Below are 23,254 nucleotides of genomic sequence, written 5' to 3'. Positions count from 1 at the left end.
AGCTATGGTTTAAAAAATTCTTAAATTATTGGCAATTAATTAATTAATTAATTTATTGATGAAAAAAAAATTTTAATGTGATTTAATTGATATTATTCATTGGATTAACGCTGTGCAATAATTATCGCTGTGCGATAATTTAGTCAAAATTATTTTGTATTTATTTAAAATTTTTAATATATATTTTCGGCTTAAATCAAACGCGCCCCATAGCTCTAATAAATCAATTAGTCAAAAATTAATTATAGAAATGGTGTGATTGAAAATTTAGTTTATATATTTGTATAAATATGTATATGGATAGGATATAAATATTAAGACCAAAGATATATTGTGAAAAAAAAAAATAATTATTATTATTATTGAATCGTGTGTAATGTTTATCTAACTAGACCGATAGTTAACATTAATTATTATTATTTTTTATTGATTAATTGAAAAGTGTTAGTGTGACTGGAGTGCAAGACTTAATAGAGATTTAGAGTGCCATCGACCAAACTAAATTGCATTTTATGATCTCTTATTATTAGTTATTATTATTAATTACAATTTAATTGTAATTAATTTAAGATGAAAAAATACAGGAAGAAATGTGTGAACAAAAAGAATGTTATTTGTGTAAAATTGATACAAAAACTGATATTTGTATTTGGCTAATTTAGAATTATACCTGATAATTTAGTGCGATATTTAGATAGATATAATCTATTAATCCATCGCAATTATTAATAAAAAAATAACTCAATATTGTCTTCTTTTTATTATCTTTCCACTACTCTTCAACTAATTAACTAAAAATATTTTTTTAAATTAAATTAAATTATCTTCTTACAACATAGTTTAGTTACACCCGTAAGACTGTCAAATATTTATACGGTGCTGGTGTACGAAATAGTTTTCTCCAGATTAAAAATTCATTTTTGTGTTTATTAAGAAAAGAAAAGTTTTAATAAATATTTCATTTAAAAATACTACGAGGTTAGTATGTGGTTTATTTCTTAAACGTTTAGTTAATTTTGTATTTTGTATATAAATCATTGAAAAATAAACATGGCAGCTTTGTTTATTTCTGGTAAGCTTATTATAATTTTTTTTTATCATTAACTCAGTAATAAATTTGTATTTAAAAAATTCACTGATTTTTTTAGAATTTTTTAAATACAAATGTTAATTTTTTTTTTAATTTAAACTCGATTTTTTTAGAATTTTTTAAATATTTGGTGTACAATAATGCGCTGGTCTAAGCGCAAGGGGGCGTTAGTGTGCGGGCTTCAAAGTGGGAAGTAGTATATTACACTACGAGGGCCGAAAGTTGAATTTTCGGCCCTGCGCGTCATTATGCCCGAGGCGAAGCCGAAATTGGATTGAAAACTGGAATGTATTATTTACGTACCAAGCCGTGCGTAAAGTTGAAATTAAAAATTTTTAATTTAGCGGTAAACAATAACGAATGAAAACGGAGCCTCGGCTGTTTTCGAGTATAAATATCCTATTAAACTAAAGAAGAAATAAATAAGAGGAGTTCTTAAACTGCCAATTCTTAGAAATTTTGATTTTAATTAAAGTAAATAGTTAATCTTTTAAATGAAATGGTTTTGGGTATGAGTCACGGAAAAATTCTTTACTTTCAGCTTATTCTGAAGCAAACTGTCTAAAGCAACGTGGAGCTCCGTTTATAATTTTAATTTCACCGTTTCATTTCATAAATCTAATTTTTTCACCATGTTTATTTCCGTTCGTAATCAATTTAAGAGTTTACTCGTTTTTACTTTCTATATATTATGGTCGAATTTAAACTTTAATCATTTTGAGACTATGGAATTTTACAAAATTATGAGAAGTTTTCAAAAAAATGACGCTTATCATGATAAATTTGAGTCGGACTCTGCGAAAAAAAAGGAGTTTTGTGGATACCAATGTTGATACTAGTGATCAATTAATTGAAACAAATGATCAACTTCCATCAAAAAATAAAGATGTTAGAGAGTCCAACTCCAATCAAGTAATTACTCTCCAAGAATATGAAAAGCGATTAAAAAAATTGGAACTAAAGCTAGTAGCTGACCACAAAAGTATTTTAATTAAAAATTATACTTTATAAATTAAAAAAAAAAATTAACCCAATGGTTGACCCTGAAGGCTATCCCTGATACTTTCATACCTAGGCACACTTTTCACTTATTTTATTTTTGAGCTTTTATTTATTATTTTTGTATTCTTTAAGCGCCTTAACCTAAAAATATAACATTTTATATAATTTATATTTTTTATTCCGAAGATCGGTAATTTCATTAATTGAAGAGTTCAGTAATTCAAAGCCAACGTTCCCGATCCAAATTGACGGTAGACTAAATTTTAAATTTCATTAAATTTTAATTTTTACTTATTATTTATTTTTACCACATTATTGTCGGTATGGGCACTCATACCATCCTTGGGTGAATATATCTATCTAAAAATTAAAAATCTTTATTTAATTAAGATTAAGGTAGTTCTTTCCCAACCTATAGTTTATGCTACTGCTGTCTCGGTCACGCGCTAGTGTTGCCTCTCTTACGGGCTATTGCTCACTTACTTCCACGCATCACTTTATTTGTTTACTTTACTAGTTTATCAATGATTTCTCAAAAACTACGTGGTAGGGAATTCCAGAGTTTTGTAGGGTAATTATACATGTATTAATCTAAGTAATGTTAGTTTTTCGTGAGATTCTTAAAATTTCTTCAATACAAAAATAATAAAACTCACGGTTTTCTCTCTCTTTTCCCATACCGCCTGTGTAAAAATGTCATTTTCAATTGCAATTATCTTCGGTTAGACCGTGGTAAATCGTCTCTAAATTTTTAAATTTTAACAGCGTGTGTATTATGTATTTAACTACTTCTATACGGAGTTTGGGAGATTTCTTGAATTTTTGCTTTTTGGGCCTAACTACCTTAATAGTTAATAGCTCTTAAGGAAGTATAGGACGTACAGTCCGTCCACTGAGTTTCATCTCACAATGCATATATATAGCTATACTATAGTACGTGACTTGAGAAGGACTAATGTTGTTCGAGACTGTACTTTCAGAAAACTTAACAACATTTTAGTTTACTAGTGATTTAATTAAATTTAGCTTACCGAAATAATCTTTTATGCATTAAATAACTATATTATTATCAAATAATTGATAATTTATTTTAAATTTGAATAAAATAATAAGTTTTTTAATTTTAAATATTTTTTAAAAAGTTTGGCAACGCAATAAATTTTATCGCGGTTGCGCATGCGTTGACTGCTCTATTCGTGTTTGAGATGTGTACGTGTGTATCCACAGATTCGGTAGAATCTGGCGCCAAGTTCCGTTCAAATTCGTTGTAAACGGAGCGCGAGACTACCGACTGTGTTTACTGTAAGCAGAACGGTATTTTGAGGTTGCAAAATTTTATTTAATTCTACGGTACTTCTTGTTCCTAAATTTTATATTATAACAGTAATTCATGCTTTATTTTACTGATATTAATTAATTATATTCCATTATAACAATTAATCTACTTGAAATTATTAAATTTTATCAGCACAAACTATAGCAAGCTCAAAAATTTCGATCCTGACTTTTTTTCTATGTAAAAAGTGACATGCCACAGACTAAATAATTCGAGAATTCATGGTTATCTTCCAATAGATGGGAAACTACAGTTAAAAAAATACATTTCACAGCTTGCATCTACATCCGCCAGGGTGCGCTGGAATTGTTTTTACATAAACTGTAGCTTCGAGGGGATAGTTTGCTATAAAAAATGCAGCCAACGCGAGATTTAAGTTGGTACCAATTGTAAATTTTTATTATAATTACAAAAAATACTAAAATCTGAACAAAAACAGTTTTACTGTATAAAAATCGCGCCAAGTCCACGTTCATAAGACTATCAAGATAAAAAAATTTCTTTTTTCTTTACAAAAAAAATTTTATTGTAAATTTGAAAATTAAAAAAAAATTTTAGAACGTACTTGGTGTGCGTCATTGTGTATTTCAATTTTTTTAAAGTCCTAGTAAATAGATTTTACGAATTTCATTAAAAGTAAAATATTTTGCAACCATGCACACTAAATACGTTCCAAAATTTTTTTTTTTATTTTCAAATTTACAATAAAATTTTTTTTAATTTCCGAAAATCAAATACAATCATATCGGTTACTTGGATTTTTTAATTTTTTTATTTTATATCTTTTTGTAAAGAAAAAAGAAATTTTTTTATCTTGATAGTCTTATGAACGTGGACTTGGCGCGATTTTTATACAGTGAAACTGTTTTTGTTCAGATTATGTTTACAAGTAATGCTATTAAAAATATTAAAATATTAAAGCATTAAAATATTGATTATTTAATTATGTTATGTTTTATAATAAATAACAACAATTTTATAATACTTTTCTTAACCTATTTGATATTTCTTTTAACCTATTTCATTGAAGCTTTAAATTTCCCGCGTGACCCACCATGTACGGCGTTGCCGTCAACATAACCCACATTTGCTATGGCTGACTATTTTTTTTTAAATTTAGATTTTTTAAACTCAATTATTTTTATAACTAAGTACCCTCAACTTAATTTTACTTTTTCAATAATTTTTGAAAAATTTTTTTTTTTCTTACAATGATCTTTTCGAAGCTTTCTCATTATTTTTTCATCGTGAAATTTATTAAAACAAGAGTAGTTGTGAGATTTGGTATGTCATTACAATGTTAAATGACCTGTTTTAAATCTTGTTTTATAACTAAACTATGAACCCTATAACCTAGCTCTTTGAAATTTTAACACAACACGTATTAAATATATTTCTATCGATCCTAAAAATTTTAAATTGATCTCATTATTTCGACTTAACTCCCATACCTCCTTAAGAGCGGTTTATAGTTGATTTTCAAACGTGTTTTTCTCATGTATGTGATAAAATTTCGAAAAAAAAACGCTTCGCTCTTCGATAGATAATTAAATTATCGAAGAGCGAAGCGCTTTTTTGGAAAATTTTCATTTATTTATGCATAAAATGCGTTTTAAGATTCCATTTGTTGTACAAGTATGACAGAGATACTTTCGTTTGTCCAATAGAGGGCGAGAGAGAGAAAAAATGTAAACCCTTCTTAACCCTTCAGCACTCTCGCTGTGAGATTTTCTCTCACGCTCATCAATAACTCAAATTTTCTTTCAAATTTCAAATGGAATGACTATGTGATTTTTTTTATATCTGTCAAAAAATTAATATTATTTCAGATTGCAATATTATTATTTTAATTGTTCTATACTATAAAAAAATAAAATAAATTTTATTAACTCTGTGAGATATTTTCTCATCGCAATAGTAAAGTAGGGGGGTCAGAATTTAAAAAATCGGGTCTGATCGGTACAGTTCGGAGGTTCCCGTAAGAGTGCATTTGTGTTTGGATGTATTATTATTAAATAAGTCAATTTTTTTTTGTTTTAAGAAATTTATTTTATTTAAGATTTTTTAAATTAAAGGGACTATAAGCATGCGTGCGCTTCCACATAAGGCGTGAGAGTTTTTCTCATCGCGCGAGTAATGATAGTAAATCGTTTTGCGAGAGTGCTGAAGGGTTAAAGCAAAATGACACTGAAGTTAACAGACATTAAAAATTTTTTTTAAATTTTATGGCAATTAAATTATTATAAAAAAAATTAAATGAAAAAGTTCCACATGTGAAAATTAATAGAAATTATAAGTGAAAATTTTTAGAAGCATTTTTTTATTGTAATTTATTTGTTAACAAAATTTTTTAAATTGACAGCTGACGGCTAACTTCAGTACCATAAAGCAAAGATGTTATATTCTTTACTCAGTGAGACTTTTTTCGGCCACCGAAAAAATAATAACTCGGAGATGCTCAGACCAGGAATCGAACCTGGATCTTTTGGTGTCGCGCTAACTGCTCTACCCTTAACAAGCTATCCGAGACACTGTCCGTAACTATTATTCATTTTATATAATAATAAATAATAATATATTTTTTATAGGTAAAAATCTGAAATGAATATTAAAAACAATATATTTTTTTAATCATTGAATTTATAGTTCCAGAACTATCAGATGCACCCGGCGGAATTAACGACAAAAATGACCAACGGCAAAGAATGTGAAGCACCAAAGTGCGTTCTCGCTCCATATTCCAAGATGGAGAAAAAAAAATCGAAAACGCGCAGAAAAAAATTCCGCAAATCTATGCAATAATTTTAAAGTTCAATTAATCAGCGAGATTGACTCCCCAAATTTTGACAGCATTTTCCACCACCAAAATGAGCTAAAAGAATTTTATTATTTTCTAATTAAAATTTTTGTTCTAAAAAAAAAAAATTAATTACAAATTCGACTAAAGTTTTCACAACCTAACTTGTATTACTTTAATCTCGTTAAAAAAAAATTGAAAATAATTACAATGACAATAAAAAAAATAACAAATAGGTAGTAAAAGTCAATAAATATTTTTTTAAAAACTGTAATTATTATTAATCGTAATAATATGATTATTGACAATGATGCGGCTATGTGCACATTAAAACACCTTATTCATTTTATCTTACAAGTCCAGCTTCTCGTACACTATGTACAAATATAATTATCCTAAACATTAATAATTAATAATTAATCATAATAAACCGTAATTGTTAATATACCGAGGTTATACATTTATTTGATTAGTTAACTAAATACGTTTTATTTCTTCTTCACATACTCATATTAATATCAATGTTAATAATATTTACCATAATTAATCATAATAATAATAATAATTAATTCTATCTATACAATATACAGGCTCTTAAAACTCTTCTTATCACTGGCATATTATTTACATCTTAGAGTAATAAATATAGGGTATGATTTATGGGGTTTTTTATTTTGTTTCTTCTCAATGAGTTTTATCATTAAATAATTCTTACTATTATTTAACTAGACATTTATTATATCCGATAGAAAAATTTAGCTAAATAAAATAAAAAAAGTATTAATTAATATTATTAAAAAAGATTGAGGCAGATCGTACCAAAGATTTTATCGGCACATATAGTTAAGATTTCTTCAACAATTTGTACAGGATTTCTTGTTGTTAATTTTATATTTTTAATAATTATTTTATTAGTTAGTAATTAGTATTGCCATTATTTTAGATTGGTTTGAATTTAAAAATTCAAAAACAATCTTTGGTGCTTTTAAATCAACATACCGTTGATTTATTAATTTAATTAATTATTTTCACTCACGTATCATCTTCTTTCAATAAAAATCGATTATAATTAATTCAACATTAATTTCTATCAAACTATAAATAAGCTTAATGGAAGATATGCTAATTCTGTAACATTAAAAATTATTTAATTAATTTTTTCCGTCCTTTATTTATTTGTAAATAATTAAGTGCATTAATAAAAGTTTTAACACTTTGGAAGTAACGGTTGCACAGCCGTTGTGAAGATTTATTATTTTAGTTATAAAAATGTTATTGACAATTACAACTGAAAAAAAAAAAATTATTTAATTTATGTATTACATTATTTACATTTTAATTTAATAATTAATAAATAGTCGGAGCGAAATAAATTTTATAAAAAATTCTATTATTTCTTCTCGTTAATTATATTATCAAAAACAACAATTAATCCAGACATTTATTTATTTATTAAGCTATATACACCTGTAGATCATGGCACGATCACTTTTGTTATGTTAGCCGTGAGTATTTTTTATCAATTGAAATAAATAAATTATTTAAAGAATAAATTCTGTGCGTAAGATTTCTTCTTCCAAATTAATAATTTAGATTTATATTAATATTAACATTATTATTATTTATGTTATAAAGGTAATTAAATAACATAGAATTTTTAAAATTTGAATTTATACTATTTTTTATAATAATAATAATATGAATGTACATAAAAGTGGCGATGAAAAAATTACTAAAAAATAAACAACTTAATTTTAATGACTCAGATGAAAAAAATTAATCCCTTTTATTTATTTTTTTCATTAAATGAGCTTATTATTATACTGAAATAATTAATATTATTTTTTTAATAATCCTTTGTTCAAATAATCACGTTAAGTAATTTATATAATAGTTAAAAAATTATTTTATTATTCAATAATTGGTTTTTTGATCACTCACTATTCTTCATTAATAAATTACAAACATTTTTCACTCGATCATAAACGCCGTAATTTTTATAATAGATATTTCTTTAATAAATATATCAAGATTCTTTTTTCAATAAAAAAATGTTTATATTTGTTTTTTTTTTTAATTCTTAATCATTGTATAAATTTAAAAAAAAATTAATGTGATTTTAGAAATATTTTTTTTAAAATGAATTTTTAATTTTGTTATTACAATAATAATTTTTTTTTTGTACAATAGTAAATTACTCATGGCCTAAGGTATCAATCGTTATCTTTGAGCATTTTATATTCTTCAATTACTTCAGTAATTAATTAATTAATTAATAATTAATCATTTTATCTGTGTTTGACAATAACTTTTATAAATATACCTAATATGCTTTTAATCTTTATGCTCACAAACATTTTTTTATTAACTCACACAAAATCACTTTCGCTTTTAAAAATTACAATTTTACTTCCACATATTTATTTTTTATCAATATAATAAACCTGATATAAAAAAAGAAAAAAAACAATTAAAGAAAAAAATACGGCGATAAAAAAAATTTAACTAAAACAAAAAAAAAATATTAAAAAATATTTTGATTTATCTTTTTACCTACTGTACACTGACAGAAAAAAAAATAATAGTTATTATTAAAAATAAATATATACATAAAGAAAAATAATAACAGAAATTAATAATTAAAAAATATCAAGAAGATAACACAAAAATATCCATTTGCACGGAAAGAACAAGATGACACTGGATATCATTCCAGATTATACTCAGTGATATATGTGGTGAAAAAAAATTATGACATTAAAGTTAGCAGTCGCTTGACAATTTTTTAATTTTTTTTAATAAATAAATTATGGCAAAAAAAAATTATTAAAAAAATGGAAATTTTAATAAATTAAAAATGCAATTTTTTAAAAATAATTTTTTAGTTAAAGAAAATCAAAAAATTGTCAAGTGACAGCTAAATTAAATGTCATAAAAAATTCCAGATAGTAGCTAGTATAATCCAGATTATACTGAGTGATATCTGGATTATACTCATTATAATCTTGGATGATATCCAGTATCATCTTGCTCTTTCCATGTGACCGAGTTTAAAATATTAAAAAAAAAAAACATCTTGATCATGATCCATACACTTCAAAATAATAATAATAATAATAGTAATAATATTTTGTCTTACTCTCAAAAAATGCACATACTACTAAATTACAGTGAAATATTTTTTGTTTGGGCACTTTGTAACATTTCACTAGACCCTCAGATCATAAACATATTATGTAATTAATGATAATAATAAAACAATAAACTAATAATTTAGATATAGAAATATAATAAAAAAAAGCGAGTGTCTTCTCTTTCAAATGAGTCACATGAGTGTACGTTTTTTAGTTTAAATGTCTAACATTGAATTAATATCGTACATCTTAACATACCTTACAACTAAATATTACAATTATTATTTTCCATTTTTATATACATTAGGCAGATATATATACATATATTTATATATATAATATAATTATATATATAATATATATAATATATACATAGTTCTAAATAATCAATATATTCTTCATTTAAATTTATTTACCTAATCTACTATAATATAAACCTAGTAAAGAGCCATTAATATTACTGTATTTTATACAATTAAAATTAATTATCACCTAACTTGGCATCCTTGGGGTAGAGGTGCAGGCGGACAACCGGGTGAATGACTGGCCGCGTTGGCCGTACTGAGAATATTAAGATCCTCTGATTTGGAAGGCTTATCATCTTCTTTATCCTGCTGTTGATTTCCAACTCTTTCATTGTCTCTCCCCTCAATATCTCCTTCTCCACTCAACTTATCAACAGAATTTTCCTTTCTAGCCTTATTATCAACACTCCCAGCGGGTGCTTTTAGCTCATAACCTTCATGACAACGCGTAAGTTTTAACCTAATCGGTGTAACTTTAACAGATTTAACATTATCAAGAGAATTAGTAGCAGCTGCGGGATCACCGGAGGCTTTTTCAGCGCTCGAATTATTATCCTGATACCCCGAATCATCTTTAGCCTTCCCACTTTTATCCAAATTATCCTCTGACTGAGTAACGCGTTCATTATTACTGCCACAAGCTTCAGAAGCCTCATTAGGAGTCTTTTTAAGCTTGATAATAAGCTTAGGAGTAGTAGAAGAATTTCCCTCATCAAGAATCTGAACCCTGCTCTCCTTTCCCCGCTGTTTCTTCCTTTTCTTCCCATTCTTATCCTTCTTACTCTTCTCCTGAGGCGCATCATCATCCGCAAAGTCAGCCATGATCATCTTCCTGAACTTCATGCTCTCTCTTTTAAGCTCCTCAATACTAGGTTTATTCTGCATATTACTCAGCCTTTTCTTCGGAGGTCTAATCCTAGCTTCAGAACCACCAACATCCTGAGCAACGACACCAGTACTGATTTTAATCTTCAACTTAGGAGGCCCACTATTAGGAGCCGCAGCAGGAGGTTTGGGTTGACGACCACGTCTCCTATCAGCACTAGTCCCCGCAAGCCTTCTTCTATCCGTATTATCTTCATCAATCTCATTAATCCCTCCACTTCTTTCCTTCCTTCTCTTCTTCTCCATATTAACCATATCAACAACAGCCTTATAGTCTTCTCTAGTAGGAATGCTGGTCATAGAAGCCACAGCCTTGGGAATAGTAATAACAGTCCTATTTATCGGCTGTATAATCGGTACAGAAGTAATCTTTTCCGTAGGATCCTCCATATTCATATCTTGCGAGACATACTGCCTCAGGAGCTCCTTCTTTCTCATTCTCCTTAAATTAGACGTCCCAGAAGTCATTGAGACACTAACTGGAGGAATAGTCGGCGCTTGAGGCACCAATTGATTAACAGAAGTCGAAGCTACGTAATTAGCAAATGGTCCCTTGATCTTAACCTTCAATTGGTTCCTAGAATCACTCAATGACATCTTGGTGATATCACTGACTCCTGATGACAAATCAGCGTTAGGATCATTAGGATCTACGGTATTAGAATTGAAAACTGACTTGGAGGCAAGGTCAGAGTGCAAAGCACTCAATTCTTCCTCAATATCCGGCAAAGTATTATCTGCCGCAGCGCCGCTGAAGGAACAAATCAGATGATTAGCATAAGACTGACCATGTAAAAAAGAAGCTTGGCCTTCTACGGTAGAATTGTAGGTCCTCATATCCACCGGGCCTGGAATAACCGGAAAGACAGCGTCGTTGTTGTAAATTTCTTCAGATTCTTTGGAGAACACTGGAGGAGTCTGAGGTGGTGATGGAGAAGCAGTAACTCGCTTTGTTTTATGCACAGTTGGACTAGACAAACTCTGCAACGCGTTGTCTTTAGCTAGAGCTAAAGAGCTCTCCCGTTTCTCAGTAACATCAGTAGACTTCTTTCTCTCCCGCATGGTCTTAAGATCCGCGATGTTAGTCTCATTAGTGGAATCTTCATCAGAGTCAAAGTCATAAACAGTCCCCAGGAGTTTATTTTGTATCGAGTCGTCGCTGATAAAAGAGCTGCTTAAATTAACCAGCGGAGTTAAGCAGACATTTTGATTATTCTTCCCTCTGCCTCTGCCTCTTCCTCTTCCTCTTCCACGATTATTTTGTTGAGTTCCTTTCCCGCCTCTTCCTCTGGACCTGGAGGTTCCAGTAACTTTAGCTTCTTGCCTGGGAGATTTTCCGGGTGATTTTCCTTGAAGAGAAGTAACTCTTGCTGAAGTTCTCGTTGGTTTGGAAGGACTCTTCTTTCCGTGAGACGGGGTTTTCTGACCTGGAGTAGCTCCAGAGTGCTGGACGTCTTCAGGAACAGTCTCCGCAGTTTCAGAGACAACTGGTTGAGCTTCAGGGACACTTCTGTTGTCCATGAAGATCATCGGGGTGCAAACTGCTGGAGATTCTACCTGAGTTTGGGTTGGTTCTTGTTGATGTTCATTCTGCTCCTGCTCCTGCTCCTGCTCCTGCTCTTGCTGCTGCTCTTGCTGCTGCTGCTGCTGCTGCTGTTGCTGCTGCTGCTGCTGTTCAACTGGAGGCAATAAATTCTGGACAGAAGGAGGAGGAGGAGGAGGAGGAGGTGTAGGTATTTTCGTGGGAGACACCATAGCAGCAGTGAGCGCCATGTTGTGAGACGAGGAAGTAAACGCAGCAGTACAAGGCGAGGCTTGAATATTAAGAGAGTCTTCCAGAGGCTTTGGAACATGTGGCAGAATATTTTGCCCACTTGGAAAAGCAGCTCCAAAGGCTGTCGCAAACATCGCGGTGCCTGTTGCGGGGTAAGACAACGACGTGGGACAATTCTGGGGTGGAAACAGCGACACAGGTGGCGCGTAGGTGTTTCCATCGGGGTACAGATGGTAAGGACCACTCTCCAGGCTTCCAGGAGGGAACGGCATCGAGGGCATGTTCTTGTACGGCGGCATGGCCACGTGCTCTTCCGTAGAAGACGCGGAGGTTATCGAGGAGGAGGTTGACCTTCTGGAAGGAAGAACCTGGCTCTCTTCCCACCTGGTGTCAGGTCTCACACTAGGAAGGTCGTTGTACGGCGAGCTGCACTGGGTGTAATCTTGTCTCATATCAGAGGATCCGTCGTCCTTCTCTAATCCCCTGTCTATGTCGTTGTTCTGGGGATCTTCTTCTATACCAGGCATTAAATGCCTGCTGACCATCTCCATTGGTATGTTCTCACCAATAGGTCCTGGTAAGAATCCCTGGTTCATCATCGGGACCTGGAGTTGCGATTGCAACCTGGAGTCAATTTGCTCCAAGTGGCTCCGGGAGAACGGATGTTGATGCTGGTGTTGCTGCTGATGCTGTTGTTGCTGTTGTTGCTGTTGTTGCTGTTGTTGCTGGAGAATCTGTGGATATTGGTCTATAGTGTTAATTTGAGAGTGAACTAGCTCAGAAGTGTCATGCATCACCGAGCCAATGTCATTCACATTCGTGAAAGGATGGCTTGCAAATCTATGATTCTGACTCGCTATCAAGTGGTTCAAATGCGGGACTTCATTCAAATCAAAACTATCCAAATTACTTGGTGGAACGCAACGTCCATCAGATTCAGCGCGGTTTAATTTTGAACAGTCGTCAATGCTAACTTTAGAGCCTAAATTTTCATCGCCATAAGCTGGGCCAAAGGTGTCATTATTGCTAGTGTAACTCTGCTTTCTTTTATCGTCATTTTTGCACACCTCGGTTGGCTCTAGAGCTTGCTCTTGGTCCTTTAAATTCAACTCAATTGTTGGAACAACTGGCTGAGAATTTACCTCAATAATTTCCGGCTTCTTTTGATCTACCTCTTTTTTATTATTATCATTATTAGAGTCATTCTCGGCGTCTTGTTGGCTGGAGTTTGATTTGTTACACATGTTCATCCTGAGCGACCTTACAAGATCAAGAGTTTCTTCCCTAGCGCTGTCCTCCTTCTCCTCCTTCAGCCACATATTACAAACATCAGTGTTGGTAAATGAAAAGGCCACGTGTTGCTGACGCTCTTCAGGATCCGTAGGAATTGTAAACCCGTCATCGTCGTTTATCTTCTCGTTCAAAAGAGCTTGCCCGAACTCAAAAAAGTCCGAGTCGCTCTGGTCCTTAGACTGACCGTGAGGAGGAGAAAATATCGACCTGTTGATAGACTTTTTCCTTTTGGGAATCGCAGGGTCTTTATCTTCACTAGGCTTGTCAGAGTGAGATTTTTGAAAGACTTCTTCAACTACTACTGATGGCTTGTCTCCTAAATTACAAGGCTCCAGTCGCTCATTAGGATTTTCGTTCTTCTTACCAACCCTACAAACCTCAGTAACATCCAACTCAATATCACCATCAATTCTCGGCGGATCTACTATTTTTTCACTAGGTATTACTTCAATAATCTCTTCACTAGCATGATTCTTCCGCCCCTTATCCCTTTCTCTCTCCTGACTCATTACCCTATCCTCCCTATCGATAGTTACCTTATCAATTTCTTTATCCTGCACCTCAGGAACCTTCTTTTCAGATTTAGCTTTGAAAAGTTTATCAAGATGCTCTCGCTTTTCCAAAAATTTATCCAAATTCTTCGAAGACTTTTTCGGACTATCCCTTTCGGCTCTTCGCTGTTTCATTTCTTCTTCCAAAAGCAACAAATGAACCGGACTCTTATTACCCTTTTTAATTTTCTGCTCCTCTTTAGGCGCCTCCAGCAACTTAGTCTCACTTATTTTCCCTGAAACAGCAGACGTACTAATATTTTTCCCCTCAATTTTAGCTAAATCTTCCGAAGAATCCCGAGTATCATCAATATTACCCGACTCATCTTTACTTTTACTCAATTTATCATTACTCAGCCTCTTATCATTCTTCCTGAGCGAAGCCGCATTTTTACTAACTTTGTCTTCTTTAGTAGCTTCGCTAGATTTTCGTTTGCGTGCTTCAGGCTTAACCTTCGTGGGGGTCGTAATTTCTTCCTCCTTTTTATTACACTTGCCACTGGCTTGCTGCTGCTGCTGCTGCTGTTGCTGTTGTTGCTGCGAGTGTGATTCTCGTTGCTGAGACTGATTTTGCGTTTGAGATTTACCAGAGGGCTGACTGCTTGTGGTCTTTTTACCCTTGGCCCGAGCAGGACCTCGCGGCCCATCATTATCTCTGGACCCACTGAGCAAATCTTGGGTATTTCCTGAAGAGACTGCAACTGAGGTTGCTTGCTGGTGGACCCTGTGTTGCTGTTGCTGTTGCTGTTGCTGTTGCTGTTGCTGTTGCTGCTGCTGTTGCTGAGATAACTTTTTACCTGAGACAGTACCAGCCGACACTCTTTGATCTGGTTTTTTATGTTTGGTAAATGACTGCCTTGATTGGTTTGGATCTTTAGACACTGAGGTTGTTCTAATTGATGATTCTTTTCTCTCAGCAGGCGGCGGTGGAAACTCGGATCCATGCCGCCCGTCGGAAGTTTTAAGCTTCTTATCAGGCAGCTTCTTGAGTTTCCGCCCAGCCGTTGTCTTTTTATCCTGACTTTCAGCGGCGTCATCACTGGTCGTAGTCGTCGTAGTAGTCGTAGTTCTACTGCTACCACTACTACCACTACTATTATTATTACCACTTTGCCTTTTACTACTCGATAATACTTTAGAAGAACGATTACTAATATCGCTCTCGGAGGAAGTTGACGACGAAGACTGTTCTTTCTTCTTCGGCGATCTCACGGAGCTCTTGACCACCTCTTGGTCATCCGAGTCGCTGCTAGAGTCTGAAGAACTGCTGCAACTATTGCTGCTACTCGAGTCACTGTTAGTACTCGAAGAAGTTTTACTCTCCGGCTGAGATTTCTTCGGTTCCTCTTTCTTAACAATTTCCTTCTTTAATTTCCCCTCTGGAGACTCCTTAATTTTATTCTTAGCTTCTGAGACATCAGAATTGTCCACTGGAGGAGCAGGTTTGGTTCCCAAGCCGCTTTTAATATGCTCAGCGGCTTTTTTAGCCGCTTGTCTTTGAGGAACATACGCCAAAATCTCACTGGGATCTCCAAACTCTTTCTCTTTATCAAAATCATAAATATCATTGTTCTTAGAATCTTTATGATGTAATTTACCATCCCTGGGTTTCTTAACAACACTTTTTTCTTTAACCTTCAAATTTTTCTCCTCAACTGGAGATTTAATCTGCGATTCCAGTGGCTCAGCAGGAGTTTCCTTTTTATTCTGCGAGCGCTGCATTATTTCAGAAGCTTTTTTAGCTGCCTGTCGTTGAGGAACAATTAACGCAGAAGGAATATACTCTTTTTCCTTTTTCTTACCTTTAACATTCTCTTTATTGCTAGTTTCTGCGGATTCATCCTTAGAATCTTTATTAAAACCTTTAGATGTAGTATTTTTAGAAATATCCGCAGCTGAAAATTGTTTAACAGCAGCTTTACTGATAAAAGGCGCAGTGACAGATCTACTGCGATCCTGAGAATCAGAATCAGTGTCAGAATAAATATTAGCAGCAACAGAAGGTCCACTAGTATTTTTATTCAATGAATATAATTCATCGCTATCACTACCACTTCCAGTAAGTTCTTTTTCCATATGCTCTAACGTTCGAGATCTTGCATTAGAATTATTACCCTGTTTATTATCACTTTCACTGCTATTGGGTGCTGCTGGCCTGGGCCGACTAGCAATACTTGTTGTCTTTTTCGTTCTACGTCTTGTTACTTTAACCGATTTTTTATTATTAGAATTAACAGGCTCATCCTCCGAACTCGACTCCGTTTCTATTTTATTTCTCGCGGAATTTTTATTAGAAGAGGAAGAATTTTTACTTGTAGTGGACGTTAATGATTTAACAGTAGGTTTAGCAGTATCAAGCTCACTACCACTCATAGAGGATAATTCACTATTGCAAATATCTTTTCGTCTTACATTACCATTAAAGTAAAATTTCTTATTAGACGCACCATTAAAATCAGTCATAGGTTTTTTCTCGTCACTTGACACCGGTGTTGGTGATTTAATACCCCTAATACGTGCAACTATCGTATCAAAGTCACGTGTATGATCTTCAACGTCCGAGTGAGAATAAAGACGATCGTAAATAGACGGACCGTGATTAGCTTCAATAACAGCAGCTACAGCAGCGGGTGGTAATGATGGATTATTAGACAAAACAGCGGCTTGCTTATGAAATGTTTGTTCGCGTAGCTTTAAAAATGACCTACACAATTTTTCACGTCTATTAACCATATAACAGAGATTACGCACACGCTCTAAATCTTGCCTTAATTGTACAAACGTCCGCATTTTTTCAAGATCAGCAGCCTGACCTTGAGCCCGAGCACCGGCACTCGATAGCTCACCACAACGCGGGGCTAATAATGGTTTATTATGACCAGCACGTCTTTTTAATTTCCAATAATTATAAATATAAGTTATTGCATCGGTATCAACGTCTAATTGCTGGCAAGTAATGTCTTTTAATACAACGTGTTTATCAAATTCAGCCTCTATTTCCTGCAATTTAGCAGCACGTGCCTGATTTTTTTCCTCAGATGTCATGTCTTTACGCTTACGCTTGTTCCGGGTATCCCCGGGCTCGTCAGAATCTGAGCCAGCTTTATCACCAGTACTACTGCCGCCAACACCAACTTTGTCTTTATTATTTATCCTCCCGTGCTTGAGACAGTAAGACCTTAATTTAACCCCGTCGTCTGCCTGCTCGTCCTCGATAATTGCCTTCATCTCGAGCCCGGATTTAAACGCACACGTCACGTGGTACGCTGTTTTGCAGGTCTTTATACTGCATTGAATACAAGCACCTACGCGCTCACGACACAGCACGCAAATAAGTGCCCATCTGCTTTGTGGAATACTGGATATTTTAGTGATCGGCTCCATACGCTCGACACAACCGATGCTTACCTCGGGGATCCACAGCGCACATGATACGTGCGCCCATTTTTGACCGCTACGTGTACTTTTCATTGCACCACCTTTGTTCGGACATAACACGCAGTCTGGCCGCTGACTTAGAGAGCAAGTTCGACACAGCCAAGAGCCGTCCGGTATCGAGGTGATACCGTAGCATGCTTGGTGAACGCATATATTACAAAAGTCACAGAATACCATCTCGTTATTCTCTTCAGAGTCCGGGGATCTGCACACATCACATATTACGTTCTCGTCAAACTCTATTCCCAGACCCTCCTCGTTTTTTACTATTGTCTGGATTCGTTCCCAACAGCGCACCTCCAGCTCTTCGATCACTCGCTCGAGTTGCGGCTCTGTTATCGCTGGTTGGCCCGCCTGGTAAAATTTTTAATTATTTATTAATTAGTTGGTTTTTTTTTTTAATTGTTTTTTTGTTTGTTGCTCTTACCTGAGCTCGTTCTCCGTTTAATACCTCCAGCCAAGCGATATCAGTGTCGTCGAGATCGTAAGCACAAGCCTTTTCAGCCTTCGCTGGAGTTGTGCTCAAGTGATGTTCGTCGGGATTGAAAGAATCATCACGGGATATTCTGATAAATTTTTTAGGTCTGAAATTTATAAAATAAAATTTGTTAATTTTTTACAATACTAAAGATAATAATAGTTAGCCGACGTTTTTAATTTTTTGTTTTTTTTTGTTTATTAAATTATAACTACAAAATATTTTTTTAAAATTGCACGTGTAGTTTTTTAAATTTTTTACAAATTAATTTTTTTTTTTATTTTTTTGTAATAATTTTTTTAATTTAAAAAAAAATTCTTAAGATTTTTAAATTTTGGCTAACTTAATATTCATATACTAAAGTTAGCCCTCAGCTGTAAATTAAAAAAATTTTTACGTAATTTTTATTAATTTTCACATGTAGAATTTTTTAATGAAATTTATTTTTATTATAATTTAAGTGCTACAAAAATATTAAAAAATTTCTAATGTCTGTCAACTTTAGTGGCATTTCTTTTTTAATTAATAAATTTAAAATAAAAAATACATTAGAAAATTCTGTAATTCTAGATAAATATATGAAATTTAAATTTTTTAATTGATTGGAAGGATAAATTAATTTATAATAAAAATTATTGAGGTAATTATTTACAAGTGGGGTTAAATTTATTTTTGGCGATATTTAGGTGAATAATTAACATTTAAAAATTTTTTTTTTATTCTGCTTGTTTTATAGTAGTGGTATTGAAAATATAAAAAAAATTAATATTTTGATTGTAGCTTTTTTTGCCTTTAAAAGTTGGAAAAAACTTTGGCTCTAGTTTTTGAATAAAATTTCTATTTTTATCTTTTTTTGATATTTTTTTTTGTCAAGTACATAAAAAAAACGCTTTAACAAAAAAATGGAAATTACAATTTTTTAAAAAATTCAAATTATTTTAAAAATTTGTTAAAATTGTGATCAACTTTTTTTTTTTTTAAATTGTTTAATTTTTTTTATGTATTTTTGATAATATACTGATTAGCCGTCAGCTGTCAATTTTAAAAATTTTTATAAAAAAAAAATCAATTACAATAAAAAAATGCTTCTAAAAATTTTCACTTGTAATTTTTATTAATTTTCACATGTGAAATTTTTTAATAAATTTTTTTTTACAGTAATTTAATTGCCATAAAATTATAAGAAAGTTTTAATTTCTGTCAACTTCAGTGTCATTATTTATAAAAAAAAATGAAAATAAAAATAGTAGACCCTTGCAAATAATTACCATTATTTTTGTAGCAGTTTTAAATGTACAAAAAAAAAAGATTATTAAAGAATTTTAAAGACAAAAAATTAGAGAAAAAAAAATTGTATTAGACTGGACAGCCAATAAACTAAAAATATAAAGTATTATAAAAACCAGTCTTTAGAAAAAAATATTAAAATTATTAAAGAATATTTAGAAAACTTACAATTTAAATTCCCCATGAGGTTTATTACTACTCGATTGCTGGGTGACAGTAACGGTAGGCTCTGGAAGTGAATCGGGATTAACAGGGACCTGAACACCACGTTCCCACTCCTGTTTCCACTGATCAGTAATAACCCAATACTCATTAAGACTAAGAGGTTCACTGTCAGGTAATTTCATCGCACTTATCAAGTCTTTACGAAATAATTCAGCGGGAATTTCGTTAGTTGCACGATTGTATATACTTTTGATATCAGCAAGCGGCCGAGAAGTCCAAGAGGCTCCAGAAGACCCGGCACCTGCACCACTGCTCCCAGCGGCACTACTACCGGCACTTGCACTTGCACCGAAACTTCCAGCCCCAGTTGTACCAGTACCAGTAGCACTGGCTCCAACATTTGACGGTACAATCGCCATCGTTTCTTCCTCTTCGGAGGGCCCAATAGTTGATACCACAGACGATGTACCCGCGGCTGTTGGGCCCAATTTGCATTTGCGTCTTTTAACCGCGGCCGGGCAGGAAGCCAAGTCATTATCGTTTTTGTTTATTCGCTTGCCTCGTTGTGCCATCACTACTACGCCAAGTTATCTATAGGTACGTAGGCACATGTAGGTAAGCTATATGTACCCTAAAACAAAATAACAATACAAACAATCATAGATATTAATTACAACCCACTAAAATTAATTAATTATTAAAAATTTTAAATTATACTCACTACATAGCTGTCCATATAAATTTATCCGTTTTTAATAATTCAGATATTCAAAACTGTAAAATAAAAATTTTTAATTACAATAAGTACGATAATTAAAATAAAAAAAAATATAAAATACAGTATTTATATTGGCAGCCTAATTTAAAAACACAGTAATTGAAAATTAAAAAATTTTTTTTATTAAAAAAAAATTTGCGCGCCTAATTGATAAAAAATTTTATTTTTTAATAGAAAATAAATATTTTTAAGAAAAATACTTGAAATTAAGCTCTAAAAATTATAAAAAATGCAGAAATACTAGAAAAAAAATATTGAATTTAAAATTGAGCAGCTGAATATTAAAAACTGTAAAATAAAAATTTTTAATTACAATAAGTACAATAAAAAAATAAAAAATATAATATAATATCAGCAGCTTAATTTCAAAACACAGAAATTGACAATTTTAAGATTTTTTAATAATTTTTTTTGTTAAAAAAAAATTTGCGCGCTTAACTAATAAAAAATATTTCAATATAAGTATTTTTAATAAAATAAATAAATATTTTTAAGAAAAAATACTTGAAATTAAGGTTTAAAAATTATAAAAAATACTAAAAAAAAAAAAAATGAAGTATAAAAATTTAGCAGTTAGCAAATAAATAAAATATTTGCGCGCCTAATTAATAAAAAATTTGATTTTTTAATAGAAAATACTTCAATATAAATATTTTTAATTAAATAAATATTTTTAAGAAAAATACTTGAAATTAAGGTCTAAAAATACTAAAAAAAAAATTAAGTATAAAAATTTAGCAGTTAAAATTGAGCAGCCGAGTATTAAAAACTGTAAAATAAAAATTTTGAATTAGAATAAATACAATAAAAAAAATAGAGTATGTATATATATTTTCAAGTGTAATGAGAATTAACTAAAACGTTAGAGGTCACTGATTATTTAAATGATATTATAATATACACTAACTTGTCCTGAATTTACGTAAACATTATCATATAATTTAAGGCTTTTAATAATTAACCAGCTAAATTATTTTTTAAAATGTCAGTTTATAAAACCACAACAATTAATAAATAATATGAATGTCTGTATTATAAGTAAAATGTAAATAAATAAATAAATAAATAAATAATTACCATTGGCTCATTGGAGTACATTAGCAGCATGTGTATGTATTATCCGTCAAAGTGACGGCTGACCACCGTGGATATAATAGTGGTTGTTGATGTTGACAATAATATTGATATAAGTAGTAGTAGTTGTTGTTGTTGTTGTTGATTAAAAATAAAAAATTTAGGTAAATGAATAAACTTGAAAGACCACTGTGGCACTGACTGTGGTACTTGATACTCAGCTGTGGAAAAAACACAAGAGAGGTTATAAAAAATAATGTTGTGTTTGATAAAATGAATATAAATAACAGTGCTGTGAGTTTTAATTATTAATTAATATAAAAAAATAATTGTAATGACGCCGGGATAACCCGGGTATTTAATGTTTAGATGGAAGTTAAATCACACAAGAGGTTGTACCCCCACATCTACGGGTAAGTACGAGAGAGATCATGTAAACATTGTCTTGACGTTAATAAACCTGTGAATTAATGGGACAGTATTATCACACAGTATAATAAACTCACTAAGCGTTACGCTGTACATGGAGGCACCGGGTTACCAATAATCTCCATAATCCACAATAATTATTCACAAGAAAACGATAGTGTGTCGTATAGAACAGACAAAATGCCTCACGGCTCCATTACGCTGCTGCTGCTTTTCGCTCTTGCTCCTAACAACATTGACAATACAGATGGCAGTCCAGTCGCCGTCACCGTCAGTACAGCAGCAGTCAGTTATATTAGCAGTACAGCCGACATTGGATACATTGGACGACCAACCAACGAGATGTTCACACTGTACATCACCTGCTATACTTTTATCTCTTTGTTTTTTTCTCTGTCGCTCCGCAGCGGAGCGCAACACGGTTGTCCTTCTTCTTCTTCTTCTTCTTGTTCTTCTTGTTCTTCATCGGCTCGTCGGTCGGTCGTCAGTCGTCCACCCTCGCCCACCAGCCAACCGACCCAACCTGCAACCAACGATCACACGGCCAGACAGCTCTACTATACAGCTCTGCTCAAGTTTTATACGGACTGTAGACTGTACAGTTCAGAGCAGACGACAACAACGACACAACGAGCAACAACAACTATACTAAGGCACACCACCAGCACCATTAAATACCTTATTATTGATCTCTATTAGCTGAATATATTTTCGCGCGCACTCGTACACGTGATTACTACTTGAGTGATAAAATTATTTTATTTTTTAGATTTTTTATTTATTATTTTTTTCATCCTTAAATTTCGTCATTTTTTTTTGGGGTTTTCTTTTTAGATTCAGCAATCAGGGATTTAATTTTAGTGGTTTTGGATTCAATTGTGGAGGTAATTTAAAAGTACTCCTAGGATAATGAAGGGTCTAATTGGTTCAAATTGAAAAACGACATTTTTTATAATACTAAAGTTAGCCGACGATTTTAATTTTTTGATTTTTTTTTAATAATTAAATTAGAACAAAAAAATATTTTTTAGAAAATTGTACTTACAGTTTTTAAAGTTTTTTACAAGTGAAATTTTTTTTTTTTATTTTTTTGTAATCATTTTTTGAATAAAAAAAAATTCTAAAAAATTTTCAATAACAATAAAGTTAGCTTACTTAATTTATTAAATTTGAACTAAAAAATTGCACTTATAGCTTTTGAAGTTTTTAACAAATGAAAAAAATTTTTTTTTATTTTTTTGTAACAATTCTTCAATAAAAAAAATCATATAAATTTTCAGATGTCGGCTGACTTTATTTTCATTAATTTTCATCATTTTTTGGGTTTTATTTATGAAAATTAAGCTAGCTGACATCTAAAAATTTTTAGAATTTTTTTTATTGAAAAAATTGTTACAAAAAAATAAATTTTCGTTCATTAAAAACTTGATGACTATAA

At 31.9% G+C, this 23,254-nt stretch overlaps 1 protein-coding gene and 2 long non-coding RNA genes across 9 annotated transcripts; 2 read left to right on the top strand and 1 right to left on the bottom strand.

Annotated features, from left to right (window-relative positions):
- Positions 1-2,534: 2,534 nt before the first annotated feature.
- LOC123266759 lies at positions 2,535-7,163 on the top strand. 2 transcript variants are annotated; one of them, XR_006509852.1, is made up of 3 exons: positions 2,535-2,663; positions 5,791-5,961; positions 6,075-7,163. It is a non-coding gene; the product is annotated as an uncharacterized LOC123266759 (long non-coding RNA). The 2 variants fall into 2 exon arrangements; XR_006509851.1 differs by having other exon boundaries at positions 5,791-5,965.
- A 1,750-nt stretch (positions 7,164-8,913) lies between these two features.
- LOC123267214 lies at positions 8,914-9,269 on the top strand. The gene is made up of 2 exons (XR_006509994.1): positions 8,914-8,951; positions 9,175-9,269. It is a non-coding gene; the product is annotated as an uncharacterized LOC123267214 (long non-coding RNA).
- Positions 9,270-9,784: 515 nt separating this feature from the next.
- On the bottom strand, positions 9,785-21,517 carry LOC123267212 (PHD finger protein rhinoceros). 6 transcript variants are annotated; one of them, XM_044731763.1, is made up of 6 exons: positions 21,391-21,517; positions 20,257-20,309; positions 19,539-20,166; positions 18,033-18,189; positions 12,199-17,959; positions 9,785-12,150 (listed from the first exon to the last, which is right to left on the bottom strand). In XM_044731763.1, exons 3-6 carry the CDS (start codon positions 20,105-20,107, stop codon positions 9,848-9,850), a joined length of 8,790 nt encoding a protein of 2,929 aa, XP_044587698.1. In that variant the 5' UTR covers positions 20,108-20,166; positions 20,257-20,309; positions 21,391-21,517; the 3' UTR covers positions 9,785-9,847. The 6 variants fall into 6 exon arrangements, with proteins under 6 accessions (XP_044587698.1, XP_044587697.1, XP_044587701.1 ...); XM_044731762.1 differs by having other exon boundaries at positions 9,785-12,997; positions 13,034-17,959; XM_044731766.1 differs by having other exon boundaries at positions 9,785-13,048; positions 14,672-17,959.
- Positions 21,518-23,254: the final 1,737 nt, after the last annotated feature.

This window comes from Cotesia glomerata, linkage group LG6 (assembly GCF_020080835.1).
Source record: "Cotesia glomerata isolate CgM1 linkage group LG6, MPM_Cglom_v2.3, whole genome shotgun sequence".
Classification (NCBI taxonomy): Eukaryota; Metazoa; Arthropoda; class Insecta; order Hymenoptera; family Braconidae; genus Cotesia; species Cotesia glomerata.
This window is presented reverse-complemented; position numbering and strand designations above follow the sequence as displayed.

Coding starts and splice junctions, on each gene's coding strand:
- LOC123267212 (XM_044731761.1), bottom strand. CDS start 20,107: ATGGCACAACGAGGCAAGCGAATAAACAAAAACGATAATGACTTGGCT. Junction 18,190..19,538: donor CCTCATGGGGAATTTAAATT/GTAAGTTTTCTA, acceptor TATAAATTTCAG/ACCTAAAAAATTTATCAGAA. Junction 17,960..18,032: donor TAAACGGAGAACGAGCTCAG/GTAAGAGCAACA, acceptor AAATTTTACCAG/GCGGGCCAACCAGCGATAAC.